General features: G+C 37.5%; 3 protein-coding genes across 5 annotated transcripts; 2 read left to right on the top strand and 1 right to left on the bottom strand.

Moving 5' to 3' along the window:
• The first annotated feature begins 13 nt into the window (after nt 1-13).
• On the top strand, nt 14-9846 carry LOC114532668 (multidrug resistance protein 1-like). Of its 3 annotated transcripts, none has more exons than XM_028554224.1 (28): nt 14-287; nt 1202-1312; nt 1484-1523; nt 1998-2377; nt 2562-2733; nt 2915-3039; nt 3206-3322; nt 3507-3561; nt 3678-3791; nt 3924-4031; nt 4144-4269; nt 4587-4790; nt 4878-5048; nt 5129-5293; nt 5435-5516; nt 5788-5855; nt 5999-6154; nt 6232-6351; nt 6541-6618; nt 6782-6865; nt 6957-7154; nt 7362-7462; nt 7614-7754; nt 7934-8090; nt 8223-8420; nt 8642-8848; nt 9153-9299; nt 9455-9846. In XM_028554224.1, exons 2-28 carry the CDS (start codon nt 1239-1241, stop codon nt 9656-9658), a joined length of 3792 nt encoding a protein of 1263 aa, XP_028410025.1. In that variant the 5' UTR covers nt 14-287; nt 1202-1238; the 3' UTR covers nt 9659-9846. The 3 variants fall into 3 exon arrangements, with proteins under 3 accessions (XP_028410025.1, XP_028410026.1, XP_028410027.1); XM_028554225.1 differs by lacking the exon at nt 14-287 and adding an exon at nt 859-993; XM_028554226.1 differs by lacking the exon at nt 14-287 and adding an exon at nt 1056-1108.
• Nucleotides 9847-12627: 2781 nt separating this feature from the next.
• On the top strand, nt 12628-14990 carry LOC114532707 (protein AKTIP homolog). Its single transcript, XM_028554274.1, has 9 exons — nt 12628-12755; nt 13198-13415; nt 13527-13591; nt 13665-13765; nt 13857-13945; nt 14027-14125; nt 14206-14310; nt 14427-14487; nt 14562-14990. Exons 1-9 carry the CDS (start codon nt 12714-12716, stop codon nt 14664-14666), a joined length of 885 nt encoding a protein of 294 aa, XP_028410075.1. The 5' UTR covers nt 12628-12713; the 3' UTR covers nt 14667-14990.
• LOC114532708 (UPF0598 protein CG30010-like) lies at nt 14879-15955 on the bottom strand. Its single transcript, XM_028554276.1, has 3 exons — nt 15720-15955; nt 15520-15568; nt 14879-15437 (listed from the first exon to the last, which is right to left on the bottom strand). Exons 1-3 carry the CDS (start codon nt 15870-15872, stop codon nt 14995-14997), a joined length of 645 nt encoding a protein of 214 aa, XP_028410077.1. The 5' UTR covers nt 15873-15955; the 3' UTR covers nt 14879-14994.
• Nucleotides 15956-16067: the final 112 nt, after the last annotated feature.

The raw sequence follows: 16067 nt of genomic DNA, 5'->3' as shown, positions 1-16067 counted from the left end.
TATCGTTCTGCATGCTGTTCTTCTACACACGTCCTAAAGCTCTTAACTTCTTGGCCTCTCAACTGGAACCGCTGGTTGCATGAGGAAAGGGGAAATGTGGATCGAATTACGACGCACTGATGCACTTTAATGACATATGGGACCTATGGTGAATTAAGAATTAAGTTCATGCATGATGGTGTTATAAACTGTTGATATTCGATGGCGTAAATCTCTCCAGAAGTCTATGGCCTACGGTTTTCATGCCGTTATAGTTATATATCCAGCATCAAGTAGCACCAGTAAAGGTTTGTTTCCGCTAGATATATTTTCTTGTTGCACAGTACGTAATTAGCTATCCGAGTTAGGGACTTAGGGTAGAGTTGAGATTTAGGTAAGGTTCAACATGCTAGTCGTTATTCTGGAAAAAATATCAGCGAGATAAGATGAACTTATTCGTGTAAGAAGTTCCAAGCTTTTACAGGATCATATCTGCTACAGTCCACTGTATATTATCAAAAATAAACTGCTTTGTGTGTGGACAACCTCAACCAATATATATGTTCGCGAGCGGTCCAGCTCCTCTGTATATAAAAACTTAAGTTAACATGTAAATCTTCGATGGGTTTATTCCTATGCCATACTATGTATAAAGTACTTTATTTGGCCAACTACCAATCAATCTTTTAAAGAAAACGTCACCTTTTTTAGGAAAATCACACCGTTACACATACTGAAGTGCCTTATAAGTTATAAACTGCATTTACATAGGAAATAAGTGTGCATGAGGTTTCCAAAAGATCCTTTGTAGCTGGTTAATTTTTATTGTTATTGATGTGCATGTTATTGCATGAAATCCTGTCACGGTTACTGAGTAGGAATTATTCACAGAATCAGCTATGAAAATTAACCGAATCAGCACCTTGGCCACCTTGCCAAATGCTTAGGTTACAATAGATTGAAATATTCAAGACTGTAGTTAAATGCAATCTGGTACTAGTAAAGCCAGCAAAGGTAAGTTTACAAGATGACATATGTAGAATACATTGCATTCAATATGGCAGGTCGCTAGCAATTAAGTGACGTTTTCCATGCATTCAACGTAAAAGTGCCTGGCGTTAGACGAATGGTAAAATTTAGCCTCTGAGAAATAGTGGATTCGTTACTACGTAGAACTTAAGTAGAATGTACAATCTGATACGAAATATCGTTGTATTTTCAGTTTATTCCCAACGACATTGTCAAGATCACATACGGCAATGGCGACCGAGAAAAGCCCTTTATTACCAGGTGGAAGAAATGCACTTTCGGAATCGGATATCGAATCAAACGAGTAAATACGGTTTACTTAAATTCTTTCTACTAGGATCGGCATGGGTTCACTCATAGACTTATAACCACTTCTTGAAAGCATATCTAGATTTCAGACAAACGTGACGATGAATTCAACTAGTTTGTTCTAAACGTTAGGTAATCACAACCAATTGTATCCTATCTTTTATAGAAGATTGGAAAAGTTTTCAATGGTGCCATTCAAACAGTTGGTATGTAGGTTTTTACGTCTTATTCTTTATGCAAGTCTTGTTGACAACCTGATGTTGCATACCAGGCGAGTCCACCATATTTTGTAACGGAAGTCGAATCTCGAAATCCTATCTGGCACGTCGGCACAATTTTGTCTTGTACGAAGTGTCAAGATTCAAACATGCATATCTTCTACATCACACCTTTTAAGGCCTGTTCGCGCAATCCAATTTTGTTGGATCCAATTCACTTCTGATGGATGTTTTATAGTCTGTTTACTTGTAATGTATGTGGGCAGTAAATCAACTTAAACCAACGCAGTACTGCTTTTTGAATAACTGACTTCATTCCATACGTCAGAAGTGAATTAGATCCAACGAAATTGGATTGTGTGAACAGCGAAATTGCAAGTGTAAAAGACGGAGTGAGCGGTTGAATTTTACTGCATGGCTAACCATTTTAACTGCACATTGTTATTTGTTATCTGTTCTTAGTTCCGATTTCACGACAACACTGATATATTGCTGATGATACTTGGAACGCTTGGTTCTATAGCATACGGAGTCCTCACACCAGCGCAGTATCTCCTAGTTGGTCCAGTCACCGACGATTTTGTAGACTTTATGCAGTGTGTTAGAAGGAATTGTTCAAACCCGGTAGATTTGGAGGACACCATGACGACCATAGCTTTTTGGTATATTGGTTTTGCGTTTGGAAACCTTTTGTTTGCCTGGGCAGGGTTAGGCCTTTGGGGTCTGTCTGCTGAGAGGCAGATTCACAAAATGAGACTTGCAATGTTTCGAAATATCATACACCAGGATGTCGGTTGGTTTGACACTCATCCAAGTGGTGAGCTGGGAACTATACTTACAGAGTATGTATATTATCATTTCAAGAGCAGAGGCGCACTATAGGTTGAATTTGAAAAACCTGGAAAGATGAGTTGAAATCTCGTGTTTTTCACGTGGAGTCCCTTGCATGCATTCAGAATAGAAAATATAGAAGCACAAACCAGTGATTTTCTGTTTCCCTGCAGATTTTTTATTTTTTCATTTCAGAGATATGAATAAACTCGCCGATGGCATTGGCTCAAAATTTGGTCGAGTGATCTATAGTTTTTCAGCGTTCATAGCTGGATATGCGCTGGGATTTTTCTATTTATGGGAACTAACATTTGTTATGCTGGCTGTGTTACCAGTGGTGGCGGCCTGTGGCGGGATACAGGCTAAGGTATACTTGAACCCTTCTGTTCATTGCCAATAATTGGGTTTTGTCTCAATACGTGTTCAGGTTCGACCTCAGGAATGTGACGAGGACTTAAACCTTCACTATGCTCAACATTTGCGAGCAGTTTACCAAACCAGCAACCACGACAAAGCAGCGCAGTAGAAATTCTTCATTTCTGTTCTAGATCATCGGAGGTTTTGCCGCAAAAGAACTTGCTGCTTATGCGAAAGCCGGAAATGTTGCGGAACAAAGTCTTTCCTCGATCAGAACTGTCGCTGCGTTTGGAGGAGAAGCTCAACAAACAAAACAGTAATGTTTTCATTTTAATGTTTTGATACCCGAAGATGCAACGTGCTGCTTCAAGCTATTCATCCTACAGAGACTAAGTGTGGTCTTCCCATTTTTCAACCGATCTCTAGAGTGTAAAGGACTAGAAATAACAGTTTATATAACGTCGAAGCCTGTCTCGTTTTAGGTACGATGCTCACTTGAATGAATGCTGTACATTTGGGGTGAAGAGGGGATTTGGAGTTGGCATAGGATTGGGAGTTTTTCAAGTTGCCTCGCTCGGGAACTATGCTTTGTCCTTGTGGTAAGATGTTTCTATAGCTTATTAACGAACTTAAAGGCAAATGTGGTTATATTGTGACAATCCACTTAAAAATAATATTATAAATAACGAACGTCTTGAAGTATTCGGTCATTGAAGATTCTTCACACCACTCGAACCTTGTGAAAGAGTTTTTTTTTACCTATACGTTGATGTTTTTGTTAAGGTATGGCATCAAGTTAATCAGAGAAGGTGATGCTGAACCAGGCGATGTTTCAAGTGTACGTGTAATGCTTTCATCATTTGTATCGATCATTCTTATCTGGTTGTTCCGACCGATAGTGGAAATCAGAGCATTTGCAAGAACTATATGGCAGTGTGTGCGTATTTTTTTCAGGTGTTTTACATGGTGTTGGTTGGTTCAGTGATGTTAGGACAAGCAGCTCCTTGCATGGAGGCTTTGGCAACAGCTCGTGGGGTGGCGTATGTCATCTTTAACATCATCGATAGGGTAAGAAGAAGACGTTTCTTGTATCAGTAATTGAGATTAGGATGCAACTTGACCAGAGATTGTATCGCTCCTCTATAAACCTGCTCTACTGGTATATTTTTGGTAAAACGTTATGTCTGTGTTTCTTTATAGAAATCCTCGATTAATGTGTCATCTTCTACTGGTTTAAGACCGGATGTTGATGGCGACGTGGAGTTTCGGAATATTGACTTTCTTTATCCCTCAAGACCCACAGTACAGGTATGGACTTCGTAATGAAATGTACTTAATCAATAGATACCACTATTATGATATAGTTTTTTGTTGTCATAGCTATAGAAATTAATGTAGGTTATCGTGATATCTGTTTCAGGTTCTAAAATATTTCAATCTCAAAGTTCCTCGCGGTAAACGTGTCGCTCTTGTTGGTGAAAGCGGTTGTGGAAAGAGCACTGTCGTTAAACTTCTCTCAAGATTTTATGATCCACAAAGAGGATCGGTAAGGCCTCTATAGCTTCGCTGAACTATTATGGAAATAGGGGATCGTGGTACCAAACTCTCTGAGAGGTTTCTGAGCAGTTTTTCAGCATGAATAATTACAGTAGAACTTCGTTTTCATAGATACTTATAATCCCCAGACAAGGATCGGTAGGTCATGTTTAACACTATTTTAATTCAACATCGCCGACTGAAACAAATTCTCCAAAAAATATATCAAATTGTCTGATAAAATCATTCAAATAAATTAGGGCCACAGTTCCTTTGCTATATTCACTATATCATTTGTTTCATGAATGCTTTTCCTTTAATTTTAAGATCCTCATTGATGGCACGAACATAAAGGACATAAATGTCAACCATCTTCGAAGTCATATTGGTATTGTTAACCAAGAACCAGTTCTATTTTCAACCACCATTGCCGAGAACATTGCATTCGGTCGTGAAGGAGTCACACAAAACGAAATTGAAGAAGCTGCCAAAGCCGCAAACGCTCACAACTTCATTTCACAATTTCCAAAGGTAACGTTGTTGTTCGCGAAGTATGAATGATGAATTGTCTTTGGTTTATTCTTCATTATGAAGTTTTCATCTTGCTCTATCCATTAGGGTTATGACACGTTGTGTGGTGAACGTGGAACACAAATGAGCGGAGGTCAAAAGCAAAGAATAGCCATAGCAAGAGCTTTGGTAAGAAATCCCAAGATCTTATTGCTGGATGAAGCCACGTCTGCCTTGGATTCCGAGAGTGAAGCTGTTGTACAGGAAGCTCTGGATAGAGTGAGTGATATTCAAAAATAAACTTGGAAGTCAGCAAGCAGCATGTTACTCAATTCTTTGTGTTGTTTTGGTGCATCCAGGCTGGGGAAGGTAGAACGACCATTGTCATAGCTCATCGCTTATCAACAATCAAAAACGCGGACATTATAGTGGCTGTTAAAGAAGGTCACGTGGCCGAAACTGGAACTCATGAAGAGTTGATGGCGATACCGAATGGAATTTATAAAACACTTGTCAGATTACAGGTATTTAGAAGACTCAGATGCATTGCATTAGGAGAATAACATCGTATTTTTTATTTATAATTGTAACGGTTCCTAAAAGAGTTCGTTCGTGGTGCAACAAAGTAATTCATTCAATTAATGCAATAATTTTGGTTTTAACAGAAAGTTGTGGATGACAAAGTTCTTGAAGATGATGATGATGATGATGATGAAGATGATATTGAGGCTTTTCAACTGGATGAAGGTACTGGATACATATTTGAATTAAAAGAATGATTTTTATAACATAAAGGACGGCTCATTCTGCTCTACATTGTTATCCCAAGAGACCTCTAGTGCCACCACGGCAAAAGAAGATTGTAGAATCGGGGATGTAGTAAGATACAAATCTCACATTATGTCTGATGCTAAGTTTTGACCCAACAACCACCGTATTGTATATGAATCGATATAAAAGAACTGTTTACTAACAACGATGAATAGTGTAAAAAACGAAAGTTTTGTTTGTATTTCAGTGGAAAGCGCGTTCAAACTTGGATCATCCACTAGGGACAGTGTTTCTGTGTACACTAAGACAATCTTTGTAAGTACATAATTTACATTTCATTTCATAAATCGACCTTTGAAAACAGAGTGGAGGTACTACGATATAGGAAAGTCGTTTTCCTGGCGGCAGATGAAGCAAAGGAGAAACAATAGTTTCAGATGTTTCTTATCTATTTTCAGACAGAGGATTCTGAGCCTGTAAAAGCAATGCCGTTTTTAAAAATCTTAAAGTACAACTCGCCTGAATTCTGGTACATTGTCCTTGGTTGCATTGGAAGTGCCCTGTACGGGACTTGTCCCTTTGTCTACGGTATAGCCGTGGGAGGAATCTTTGAGGTTTGTTTCTCGTGTTTTCCTTCTTATTTCTTCAACACTCCCAGGTGCTTTCTTATCCTGTGTCTTTCTTGTTGCAGACATTTTCTTACGATCCAAGGATACCATCTGAAAAAGAAAAAATGAAGAATGATTCAGTACATTGGGCTATGGTTTTCTTCATATTGGGGGTATACTGTGGTATCGGTTTATTTTTGCAAGTAAGTTTCATTTACCCTGTAAAGAGTGTGGTATATACCAGTATATTCGACCCTTGTTATTTCTTTACTACCATGCAAAGGTCGAGTGTACGATTATACGTGTATATTCGACCTCCACTGATCTTTTTATTACTCCGGTCGAATACATCAGATATTTATTCACCATTATTTACTTCTTTTATTTTGTAGAACTGGATGTTTGCAAAGTCAGGCGAGGCGCTCACACAGCGATTAAGAAGATGGTTGTTCTTATCTCTTCTTAGACAGGTAATATGGATTGCTTTACCTTAGTTGCCATCTCTTCTCATGACCGTACCTTCATGGCAAAACATCGTTCTCTTGAATTCGTCAGACATAATTCAACCAGCCTTGATACCTTGTCGGGTTTGCAGTAGAACATATCTATCGATGTACACGTCTCTCCCTTTAGGAAATTTCTTATTTTGACAAACCAAAGAACAGCACGGGAGCTCTGTGTAGCCGGTTATCCACAGACGTATCTGCAATTCAAGGGGTAGGTGGCTGTTTATCAAAGTTTAACAAAGTTTCAAATCAAAGTACTATATTCTGAACTTCTGAACAATAGCATTTGCGTGTGTTTTTAGGCAACTGGTTCGCAGTTAGGTTTTGTTGCGTCAACATTAGTGTCCGTCGTTGGAGGAGTGACTGTTTCCTTCTTGTACTGTTGGGAGATAAGCTTGGTGCTGACGGCATTCACTCCTTTGATGGTCATTTCTGGCTTGTTTTATATGACCGCATTGGGCCCTAGTACCCGGGGAACCTTAGAGGAAGACGCGGGAAAGGTGAACTGGAAGTTTTCTATTGTTATTCTTCTGCTTTACCGTTTCGTTCTCTACTTTATCAAATACTTTATCAGTTCCTCAATTGATACGATGTTAAACTCAAAAAACTTTACACTATTCCAGGGACAGAGAATAATGAAACTATCCCTGGTTACAAAATATTGTTTTGACTACAGTTTCATAGCAAAACATATGGTTCCTTTTTAGGTTGCAGAGGAGACATTGTCGAATATTCAAACGGTCGTATTACTAGGACAAGAAGAGAAGTTCTTTGAACGTTATCGTGCGGCAATGGCGGAACCTTACAGGTACAAATCAATAATACCAAAACTTAAGTGTTCTCGTTAATACCTAATACATATTCATTCTGTTTGCATGCGAGCCTGGCAAAGTTTGTTCACAAGAGAATTGTCGAGGTAATGATTTTTTCTCTTATATTTTTTTAAACTTTTCATACAGAAAAGCAAAGAGGAAAGCTCATTTCGCAGGGCTGGCGACTGGCTTCACTGTGTGTATTGTAAATCTTACCTTTTCTGCTGCATTTCGGTACGGAGCTAAGCTGGTGGTGGATCGTGATGTCACTATGAAAGACATGATGACGTAAGTATCTGAAAGGATTGAAGGATAAGAAGGGGTGTGTAGGGAGTCCTGAGCGACTTAAAGGAAAAGGAATGGACAAGATGACAGAAGATAGGAAGGAAGATATAGGATAGGTATCTTTCTTGCCGTATCTACGTTTAGTCAATTCTGCTGATATAGTTTTCCACGTTATTCTTTAGTACGGTTTTCACGTATCTATCTGTGGGATTGATTGTTGGTCAAACCAGTTCCATGACACCTGATTATTCCAAAGCAAAATTTGCTGCGCAGAAAGTTTTTTCATCCATTGCTTCTGTTCCATTAATTGACAATCAGTCAGACGAAGGTTTGAAGCCCGTAAGTGTGATATTGATGACACAGATGTTAGTAGAAACATCATAAAAACCCGGAAACGTGGTTTGAGTTCTGGTTTGCTTCCTTTGCGCGGAAATATAGTTTTTAACGACGCATGTACATATTTTCTTACAGGAGAAATGCAAGGGTGAAATTCAGTTGAAAAATGTTGGTTTCAGATATCCCACTCGTCGTAGAAACAAGGTGTTGCGTAATCTTAATATCACCGTGAAGCCTGGTCAGACTGTGGCGTTGGTTGGTACAAGTGGGTCTGGAAAAAGCACCACTGTCTCATTGGTTGAACGTTTCTATGACGTTAGCGCAGGGGGTGTGGTAAGGACAATGGTTAATTTGTTTGTTTACATACCAGGATCAGAATTTCAGAATTTAGACAGTCAATCAGCTTCCACTGATCAATTTAATGATTACATTTGGTAGTTAGCATACAGCATGAAGAAATCGCATCTAGCTTTAGTCATCCAACCATTTTGCCATCTTCTTTCTTTCAAAATCTTTACGATGAAGACGGTTATTACCATTACCTAATTTCGTAGACAATCGATGGAAATGATGTTAAAGAACTGAACATCAAGTGGTTACGAAGGCAGATTGGTATTGTGTCTCAAGAACCAGTTTTATTTGACATGACAATCAGAGAAAATATTGCTTACGGTGATACCACGAGGGAAGTCAGTATTAAAGAAATCGAACAGGCTGCAAGATCATCAAATATTCATCAGTTTATTCAAAGCTTGCCGGAGGTAAGATATTTTTGACGTAACAGGAAGAAAAAAAAGATGAGGGCCGGAAAACGAGAGCAAAGACACAGATGAAATATATAGCTCATCTGTGGCAAAGAGGAGGGAGTGAGAGAGGGAGGAAGGCTAGAGGGAGGGAAGGAGGCAGAGAGAGGGAGGAAGGATGGAGAGATAGAGGAGGGAAGGAAGGAGTTAGAGAGGGAGGGAAAGAGGGAGGAGGAAGAGAGGGAGGTAGAAAGGAGGGGATTTATGAAAGGAAATATATTATCTAAGATGATATAAACTTGGTAATTCCGAAAATTTGAAGGGTTATAACACGATTGTTGGTGACAGAGGAACTCTGATATCAGGTGGACAGAAACAAAGAATCGCCATTGCACGAGCTTTGATTCGTGATCCTAAAATACTTCTGCTGGACGAAGCTACCTCGGCCTTGGACACTGAGAGTGAAAAGGTGAAATATTATTTCATAAAAAGTAAAATATCGTAATTAAAGTAGTTTTTGCCACATCTTAAGTGACAAGTTTATATCGTTATAACACCACCACACGTTGGATCTCGGTGGTTGACTATTTCAATTTCCTATTTAATCGTAAAATCTCTATACAGGTTGTGCAACAGGCTCTGGATAATGCCAGCATTGGGAGAACAACATTGGTGATCGCTCACCGTTTGTCGACTATTCAACATGCAGACAACATCATCGTAATCAGACGTGGTCGGGCCGTGGAACGAGGGACTCACGATCAACTTATAGCTATGAAAGGAATTTATTATGCTTTACATAAAGTACAAACTATGCCCGAGAAATAGGTAAGCTTTCCCGGAAACAACTGCAATTTAAAATGAGAACAATAGAAATTTATTGTTGATATAGTTAGCTTGGATAATAGAATTTATATGCGCAATTTTGCCTCGAGTATGGGATATTCCGAATTCCTGGATCATCATTAACACATGTAAATGAGGTCAAGTTCATAGACAAAATATAATAAGACACACAGAATGTGGTTCCTCTTATAAATCATCACTCGGCCTGAAACCAATTTTAGTATAGACTGGACGGTCTATATACTTACGTAATGACTATTTAGTAAACTTTTTAACGGATAATAACTGCGGAAATTATATTTAATTAACAGACGACCGCCCAAGCTCATTCAGGTGATCCATCATTTGTCAAAACCTTTTTTGAATATTCTCGTCTCTTGTTGCCGAGGGGGATATATTCGTCGCTCTCTCATCAACTCGTTGTCCAACCAATTTCCCAAGCAAGTTTGGAACATGCAGGTTCTTACAAATACAATTGGTTATAAGTTAGAAATGAAGTTCTATGTACAGCTGTTTAGGATTTCGTTGCTTTGTCGCAAAGAAGCAATGATAGTCTGTCAGAATTTTTTCATGATTACTCTCATATGACAACGGCTTTCTTTGGCTTCGTCTGTAGCATCACAAACGGCGACACGACGCTTTGTATCCACCTGTCCACTCGAACACTGAGATGTGCTTTGTCCTTTGACATCTTCTTCACCACCAGGAAACTAGAACATAAAAAAGTAGAAACGTATATTTCGTGCCCACTATTTCTTAATATAACTCACTTTTTTATCTCTTTTTGGACGCTTCACATTCTTCATACTACATCTTGTACTACAGATAATATTTCTTTAGCCCCTATTTCTAGTAAATCTCGCTCACAAAGTGGCGGGTAATGAATTTAATCGATTCATTCTTCATTCTCCTCACTTACACTACTCGTTTACATTATAATTTATAAGCATGAATATTTAATATCTAAATCAAAAGTGTATATCTCTCAATGGCATCGTGTTTAGAATCACTGCTGTTTCAGTGAAAGTTTGAAGTGCTTCAGTGCTTGGGGGTTGAATGTCTAAATTATTCAGTACAGAGCATTTGTAAATCAATGATATCAATCTTCAGTCATTTCCCGTTGGCTAGTTAGTTACAACAGACCACCTCCTCGTATATCATCGCGAACATATAATGATATCCCACGTACAAGATAATTAAATCAGTTCGACACAAAAACACCGACTCAGAAAAACTGTGTGTTCATCTTCCTAAAGGAACAGCCTTTTTCTCCCTAGGTATTCAACAGTACTGATTTGTCTGAAGTGTTTCGTTTAGTTTAGAAAACCTTTTCAGCGTCAAACACGTTCTTCGATGTAATTGAAACATTGCTACCTTGATGAATTTTTCAAACATAAATTATATGCATCTTGTGACGCTAAACTTTACGGAGTATTCCCCTAAGGTTGCACAAAAGACGGAACAGAACTGCTTCTTTTTTCGTGCTAAATAACGATAATTATTCAGCAAGGGTCATTCTTTCGGGAGAGTAAGAGAACACGAATTGAAATTTGTAAATATTTCGTCGACGTCTTAATAAAAATAGTCGAAAATTATCAACAAACCTTCTAGTCTGTTTGAACTAAAATTATCCTTTCAAAATATTTAGCAACGGTAAAATGCCCCGAATATCATTTTAAACAAGGCTACGTTATCCTAATATTAGTTATTTTGAAATCATTTGTCTGAAATAGAGTGGACATGTCTACTATGATGTACTATTTTGCTACATACATCTTATGACAGTTTACATATATATGTATATATAATATATATATTATATATATATATATACATTATATGCATATTCATTAAATATGTTCGTTCTCTGTGCCGAGTTATTAAAACCTCGCTTCTGATCTAGCTGCCTGAATTGTGTTCGACCTCAAACCATTTTTACCTTCGGTGGAGCAGGACCTAAGTCAGCAGTGATGTTTGATTTTACCGATGAATTTGTCACATGAGATCCCATTTTTCTTTTTAAGGAACTGAATAACGTTTGAAAACTGTCTGTACTTATCTTTCTCACACACACGCAAGCTACACACAGCTTTTTCTGACGATGTTTTTAGCAATTTTCTGCACCAGCTTTTCAATTTTGTTTTTTTGCTCTCTTATCAAGGTTATTTCAAAACAATTTCCCTGACTTGCTCAAAAGTCAAGTATCTCATTATAATATATATACATCGATAAACGCACTATTTTACATGATTGGTCAATCCACATCAACTCGCCATGAGATTTACATATTTTAAGCTTTTCGATGTATTAAATTAGCGTGCTTTTGAGTTAGGCTAATTGCTTTTCTGCCTATCAGCCGGTTAATTCGCAGCTGCGTGCCACATTGGTTTGCCCTGACAGTGTTTTATTATTAAACACGTTCAAGCTGAAGTAATGACCATTTGATAAATAATAAATTGAAAAAGGCAAACAACACACGCTGTGGTTACAAAAGCTTGCAGCATATCTGGCAGCAAAATATACAAGAAGTTGTGGCAGTTTCCAAATTATTCACCCTGCATGATATTTTATAATTATCAGTGTTGCGGGGTGACCGTTTCCCCAAATATGCGTCTTCATTAAAAGGATATTTATCCCCCAGGGTGAAAAGACGCAAATGTTTAGGACAGCCTACTGTAATAACTAACGACATGCAAGCACTCGGTTCAGTAAGCTCGAAGTCCGGTGATTTAGTTGTAATTATAGTTGGGTATTCTTCTTTCCCTGTATTTTGTCTTTGTGCTGTAGTGCCTGGGTCATTTCTTCCTCCCATTGCTCACTTTGGGTTAGGTGGGAGGGGGGGGGGAGAATTAGGCGGACGACGAGTTCCCAGATCGCAAAAGCGGAGCAATCGTCGAATTTTTTGACGGCTGACAGTCACTACAAATGAATTAAGCGAGTCGGGTGATAGAACGCTTCGAGAAAATAATTTGTTTTGGAATTTGGATTGTCTGAAATTCAACATTTTCACACTAAAAAAATGGCTTAAAAGATAACGATGGCCATGCTTAAGGACATGAAATACCAGATAAAGCGTAGGGTAAGAGGTTTATGTGGTTTTCCTTTGGTTTTCCTAGGTTTAAAAGCTGTAAGCCTGTAGCTTTTAGCCATATATTCACAAATATTTTCAGAATTTTTGACATGTTGCATTTTTGTTGATTATTTGAGGATAATAATACGAGTAAAATAAATTTCGCATGTCGTTTGTATTATCACGCGGTATTTGTCCACTTTGTAGGTTGTATTTACTGTGTGTTTTTTAGCTGTAATAAAGCGACTATTCAAAAAAGAACAGGCTGAACAGCGAGATTAAAGATCAAAAAAACAATGATCATAGTCTTTTATATTGGATAACAAGTTAACCTTTGTTGTTGAAACTGATCTATGTACAGGATGACTTATTTTTATGCAAAGATTAAAGAGCTTTCATTCATTGCTCTACCACCAAATGGTTTGAAACCATGGTTAAATTTTGCTTACAGCTTTTTACGTCAGAGAATGACAGTTCTTCTGAGCGAACTAATCGACAAAATACCAAACCAGCCGATGCCGAAAAGAAGAGACTTCCAAGTATACCCAGTCCAGACTTGGACGAGTATATGAATAGATCAGTCGCAAGGCAAAAAGCGGACGCTACCGCATCAGCAGTATTGAAATCTTATGGTCCATATTTCATGGAGTACACTCTTCTAGCTGAGTAGTAAGTATTGTCTCTCTTGCATGAAATCCTGCAAAGAGCAGGCTGTCTGTCTGCATGCCACCTCCAAATATTTCCATCCTTAACATTTAAATTGGTTTCTCTGAATTATAGCAATCTTCTCCAGAAGCAAAGAATTCCAGGAATGTATGTCCTTCCTGGAGCTAGAACACCCCTGGGTAAGTTGAGAAAATTTTGACAGTCCAACATAGGTTGTAATATTTGGTGAATGCATTCATGATTTATTCATAGTTTGGTATGGCGTGTTATTTATTCATCATGGGATTTATGAAGAAGGAGTATTCAAATTTGTCATGACAATACCGGAGAATTTTCCAGATGGCGACTGTCCGGTAATTAGCAACCAAAGAAAAAAAAGTGAAATTACTAAAAATTAATGTTTTTGTGCATCTAAACAGTAGGCCTTTTGTTTTGTAATAACAGCAGGTGAAGTTTGTGCCAGCGGTGTACCATCCATTGATCAACTTTGAAACAGGTGAAGTTGACGTCAAACAAGCATTTCCATCGTGGAGGTTTGTTTTATAAAAATATATTATATAAAAATTTGTTTGATAAGACTGATATATTAATTGTGAAATTTTATCTGTCTGTAGGAGAACTGTCAATCATTTATGGCAGGTGCTGTTGTTTGCCCGAAGGTTGTTTTATAGAATTGAAAGTTCAAATGCAGTGAACCAGGAAGCTGCTATGCTGTAAGTGTCTACACATAATGAAATTTCGCTTTTGAGAAGCAATGAGAAAACTCAAGTAAACACATCATTTCCCTTTCTAGTCATAACAATGATTGTGAAGCGTACAAAGCTAAAGTGGTAGAAAACATTAATCATTGTCAAGAACGACTCTGCAACAGTATCGATGATGATCCACATGCAATAAAGTATGTTAAACCATTGTCCTTGTATAACTGAGTTATGTCAACATCATTCTATCACATTTTTCCTACAACATCTTCCTTGTTCATTTCCATTGTTATAAGGTTCTATTTTCACTCAGGTTTACAGAGTGGGTCCCAGAAAAACATGAGAATATTAAGAGTTCAATTTTAAATTCAAAGGTAGGAAAGATGTTAAATAAATACAACTCTTTCCCGGTAAATTACATACCAATGTCAAATTTGGGAATTTTTAGGAAACAATAGACAGCACAACTTCACAGAATGCTCAGACTTCAGGCTTGTCATGGGTTCAAAAAGGTTCTGTGCAAATATTCAGCAAACCTGATGAAAAAACTTAGGACACTCAGATGCACAGCCACCCTCAGTTTTGGTGTAAATGTAGATATTATGTACTTACATACTCCTAGATCATGGTTGCTGCAAAAATTAACAACTAGTTGAAAGCAATGCAATGGTAAGACAATAGGTTGAAGATACTTGAAGAGTAACAAAATGTATACAATGTAGCTATAATATATATAGTAACAATATTTATATTTTTATACAACTTATAGTACATGCAAGAGATAGTAAATAACTTTTTCAAATTACAAAACAGTATGTTTTTCTAGTTCTGAAAATTTACAGTATCATTAATAATTATATCTAGATTATTTTAATTATTTCTTAATCGCTCTCATTTATTTTACTCCACAATGAATTATCAAGCTCATATGTCTTTCCATTCCAGTTAAAATGTGTAGGTGGTTGAACATCACTATTCCTGTCCCTAAATTCAAAACAGTGACTTATTTCTATACCAAGACTAGATTTAACTAGCCCCACGCCTCCATATTTTTCATCAGCAGGGTGGTATATTCGACCTGTCTTTGGAAACATGCAGATCTTTTCCGGTTGAAAAGTGTATGTCAGTTTCTCAGTTCCATTTATAGTCAGTAATTCTTGTGTGTTATCAGGATTTGTTGTAATTGAGGTAAAGACAATAGGTCTGTCATCGCATTGGATGAAGTTCAGCTCTTTTCCGCAAGGCGAGACATACGGAAACTCTTCATAACGACCAGTGTTGTTGACTTTCAAACGTCTGAAGAAAAATGTCAGAAATTTCTTCTCTAGAAAAAGTATATATGCAGCATGGTTAGTTTAGTGGTGACATGGTATTCATTATAGACTCAGTGATAATACTGGAAGTACCTTTGAAACATGTGATGAAATTTTTCAATCTTGCATCATGGAGAAACAACTAAAAAATAGTTTAAGATTATGGCCGGGGGGTTGAAACACTTCTATTTGAAATCAGGGGGGTGCATTTGACAATAACAAATGAACATTGTATCAAAAATCAGTTAAATTCTGTTCTAAGTTTTTTTAATATAATCTCAGTAAGTTTTTACCTGTCCTTGATGGTCAATGTAGTAGAAATATTCACGAACATTTGGAGACGTTGGGCTCTGTCCTTGCACATACGATGACGCACTTCTTGCATTTCTGGCGAGCTGGTTTAGCATAGAGCAATAGTTTAAGCATCTTTTGAACTGCAATAACATACCAAACTTGCCTCTACTTTCCTTTTTTTGTAATAAAAACGACTTTATTTGATAAACGAAGAAAAAAATTGGAATTGTTTTAAAAATACCTCTGTACTTATTATTATCAGTTCAGTTCCTTTAGAGCTCAGTATTTGGTGCTACCGTTTTTATGTATTAATTTCTCTTGTAAGCATTAGTGTCTTTCATTTGAAT

Source organism: Dendronephthya gigantea, unplaced genomic scaffold, assembly GCF_004324835.1.
Source record: "Dendronephthya gigantea isolate DGI-Jeju-01 unplaced genomic scaffold, DenGig_1.0 000080F, whole genome shotgun sequence".
NCBI lineage: Eukaryota > Metazoa > Cnidaria > Anthozoa > Malacalcyonacea > Nephtheidae > Dendronephthya > Dendronephthya gigantea.
Note: the sequence above shows the minus strand (reverse complement) of the source record. Positions and strands in the feature narration are given on the sequence as shown.

Coding starts and splice junctions, on each gene's coding strand:
- LOC114532708 (XM_028554276.1), bottom strand. CDS start 15,872: ATGTTATTGCAGTTCAAAAGATGCTTAAACTATTGCTCTATGCTAAAC. Junction 15,569..15,719: donor ACATTGACCATCAAGGACAG/GTAAAAACTTAC, acceptor ACTATTTTTTAG/TTGTTTCTCCATGATGCAAG. Junction 15,438..15,519: donor TTTCATCACATGTTTCAAAG/GTACTTCCAGTA, acceptor TACTTTTTCTAG/AGAAGAAATTTCTGACATTT.
- LOC114532668 (XM_028554224.1), top strand. CDS start 1,239: ATGGCGACCGAGAAAAGCCCTTTATTACCAGGTGGAAGAAATGCACTT. Junction 4,032..4,143: donor CCTCAAGACCCACAGTACAG/GTATGGACTTCG, acceptor TATCTGTTTCAG/GTTCTAAAATATTTCAATCT. Junction 7,155..7,361: donor TAGAGGAAGACGCGGGAAAG/GTGAACTGGAAG, acceptor GTTCCTTTTTAG/GTTGCAGAGGAGACATTGTC.
- LOC114532707 (XM_028554274.1), top strand. CDS start 12,714: ATGGCCATGCTTAAGGACATGAAATACCAGATAAAGCGTAGG. Junction 13,416..13,526: donor TACACTCTTCTAGCTGAGTA/GTAAGTATTGTC, acceptor TCTGAATTATAG/CAATCTTCTCCAGAAGCAAA. Junction 13,592..13,664: donor TGGAGCTAGAACACCCCTGG/GTAAGTTGAGAA, acceptor ATTTATTCATAG/TTTGGTATGGCGTGTTATTT.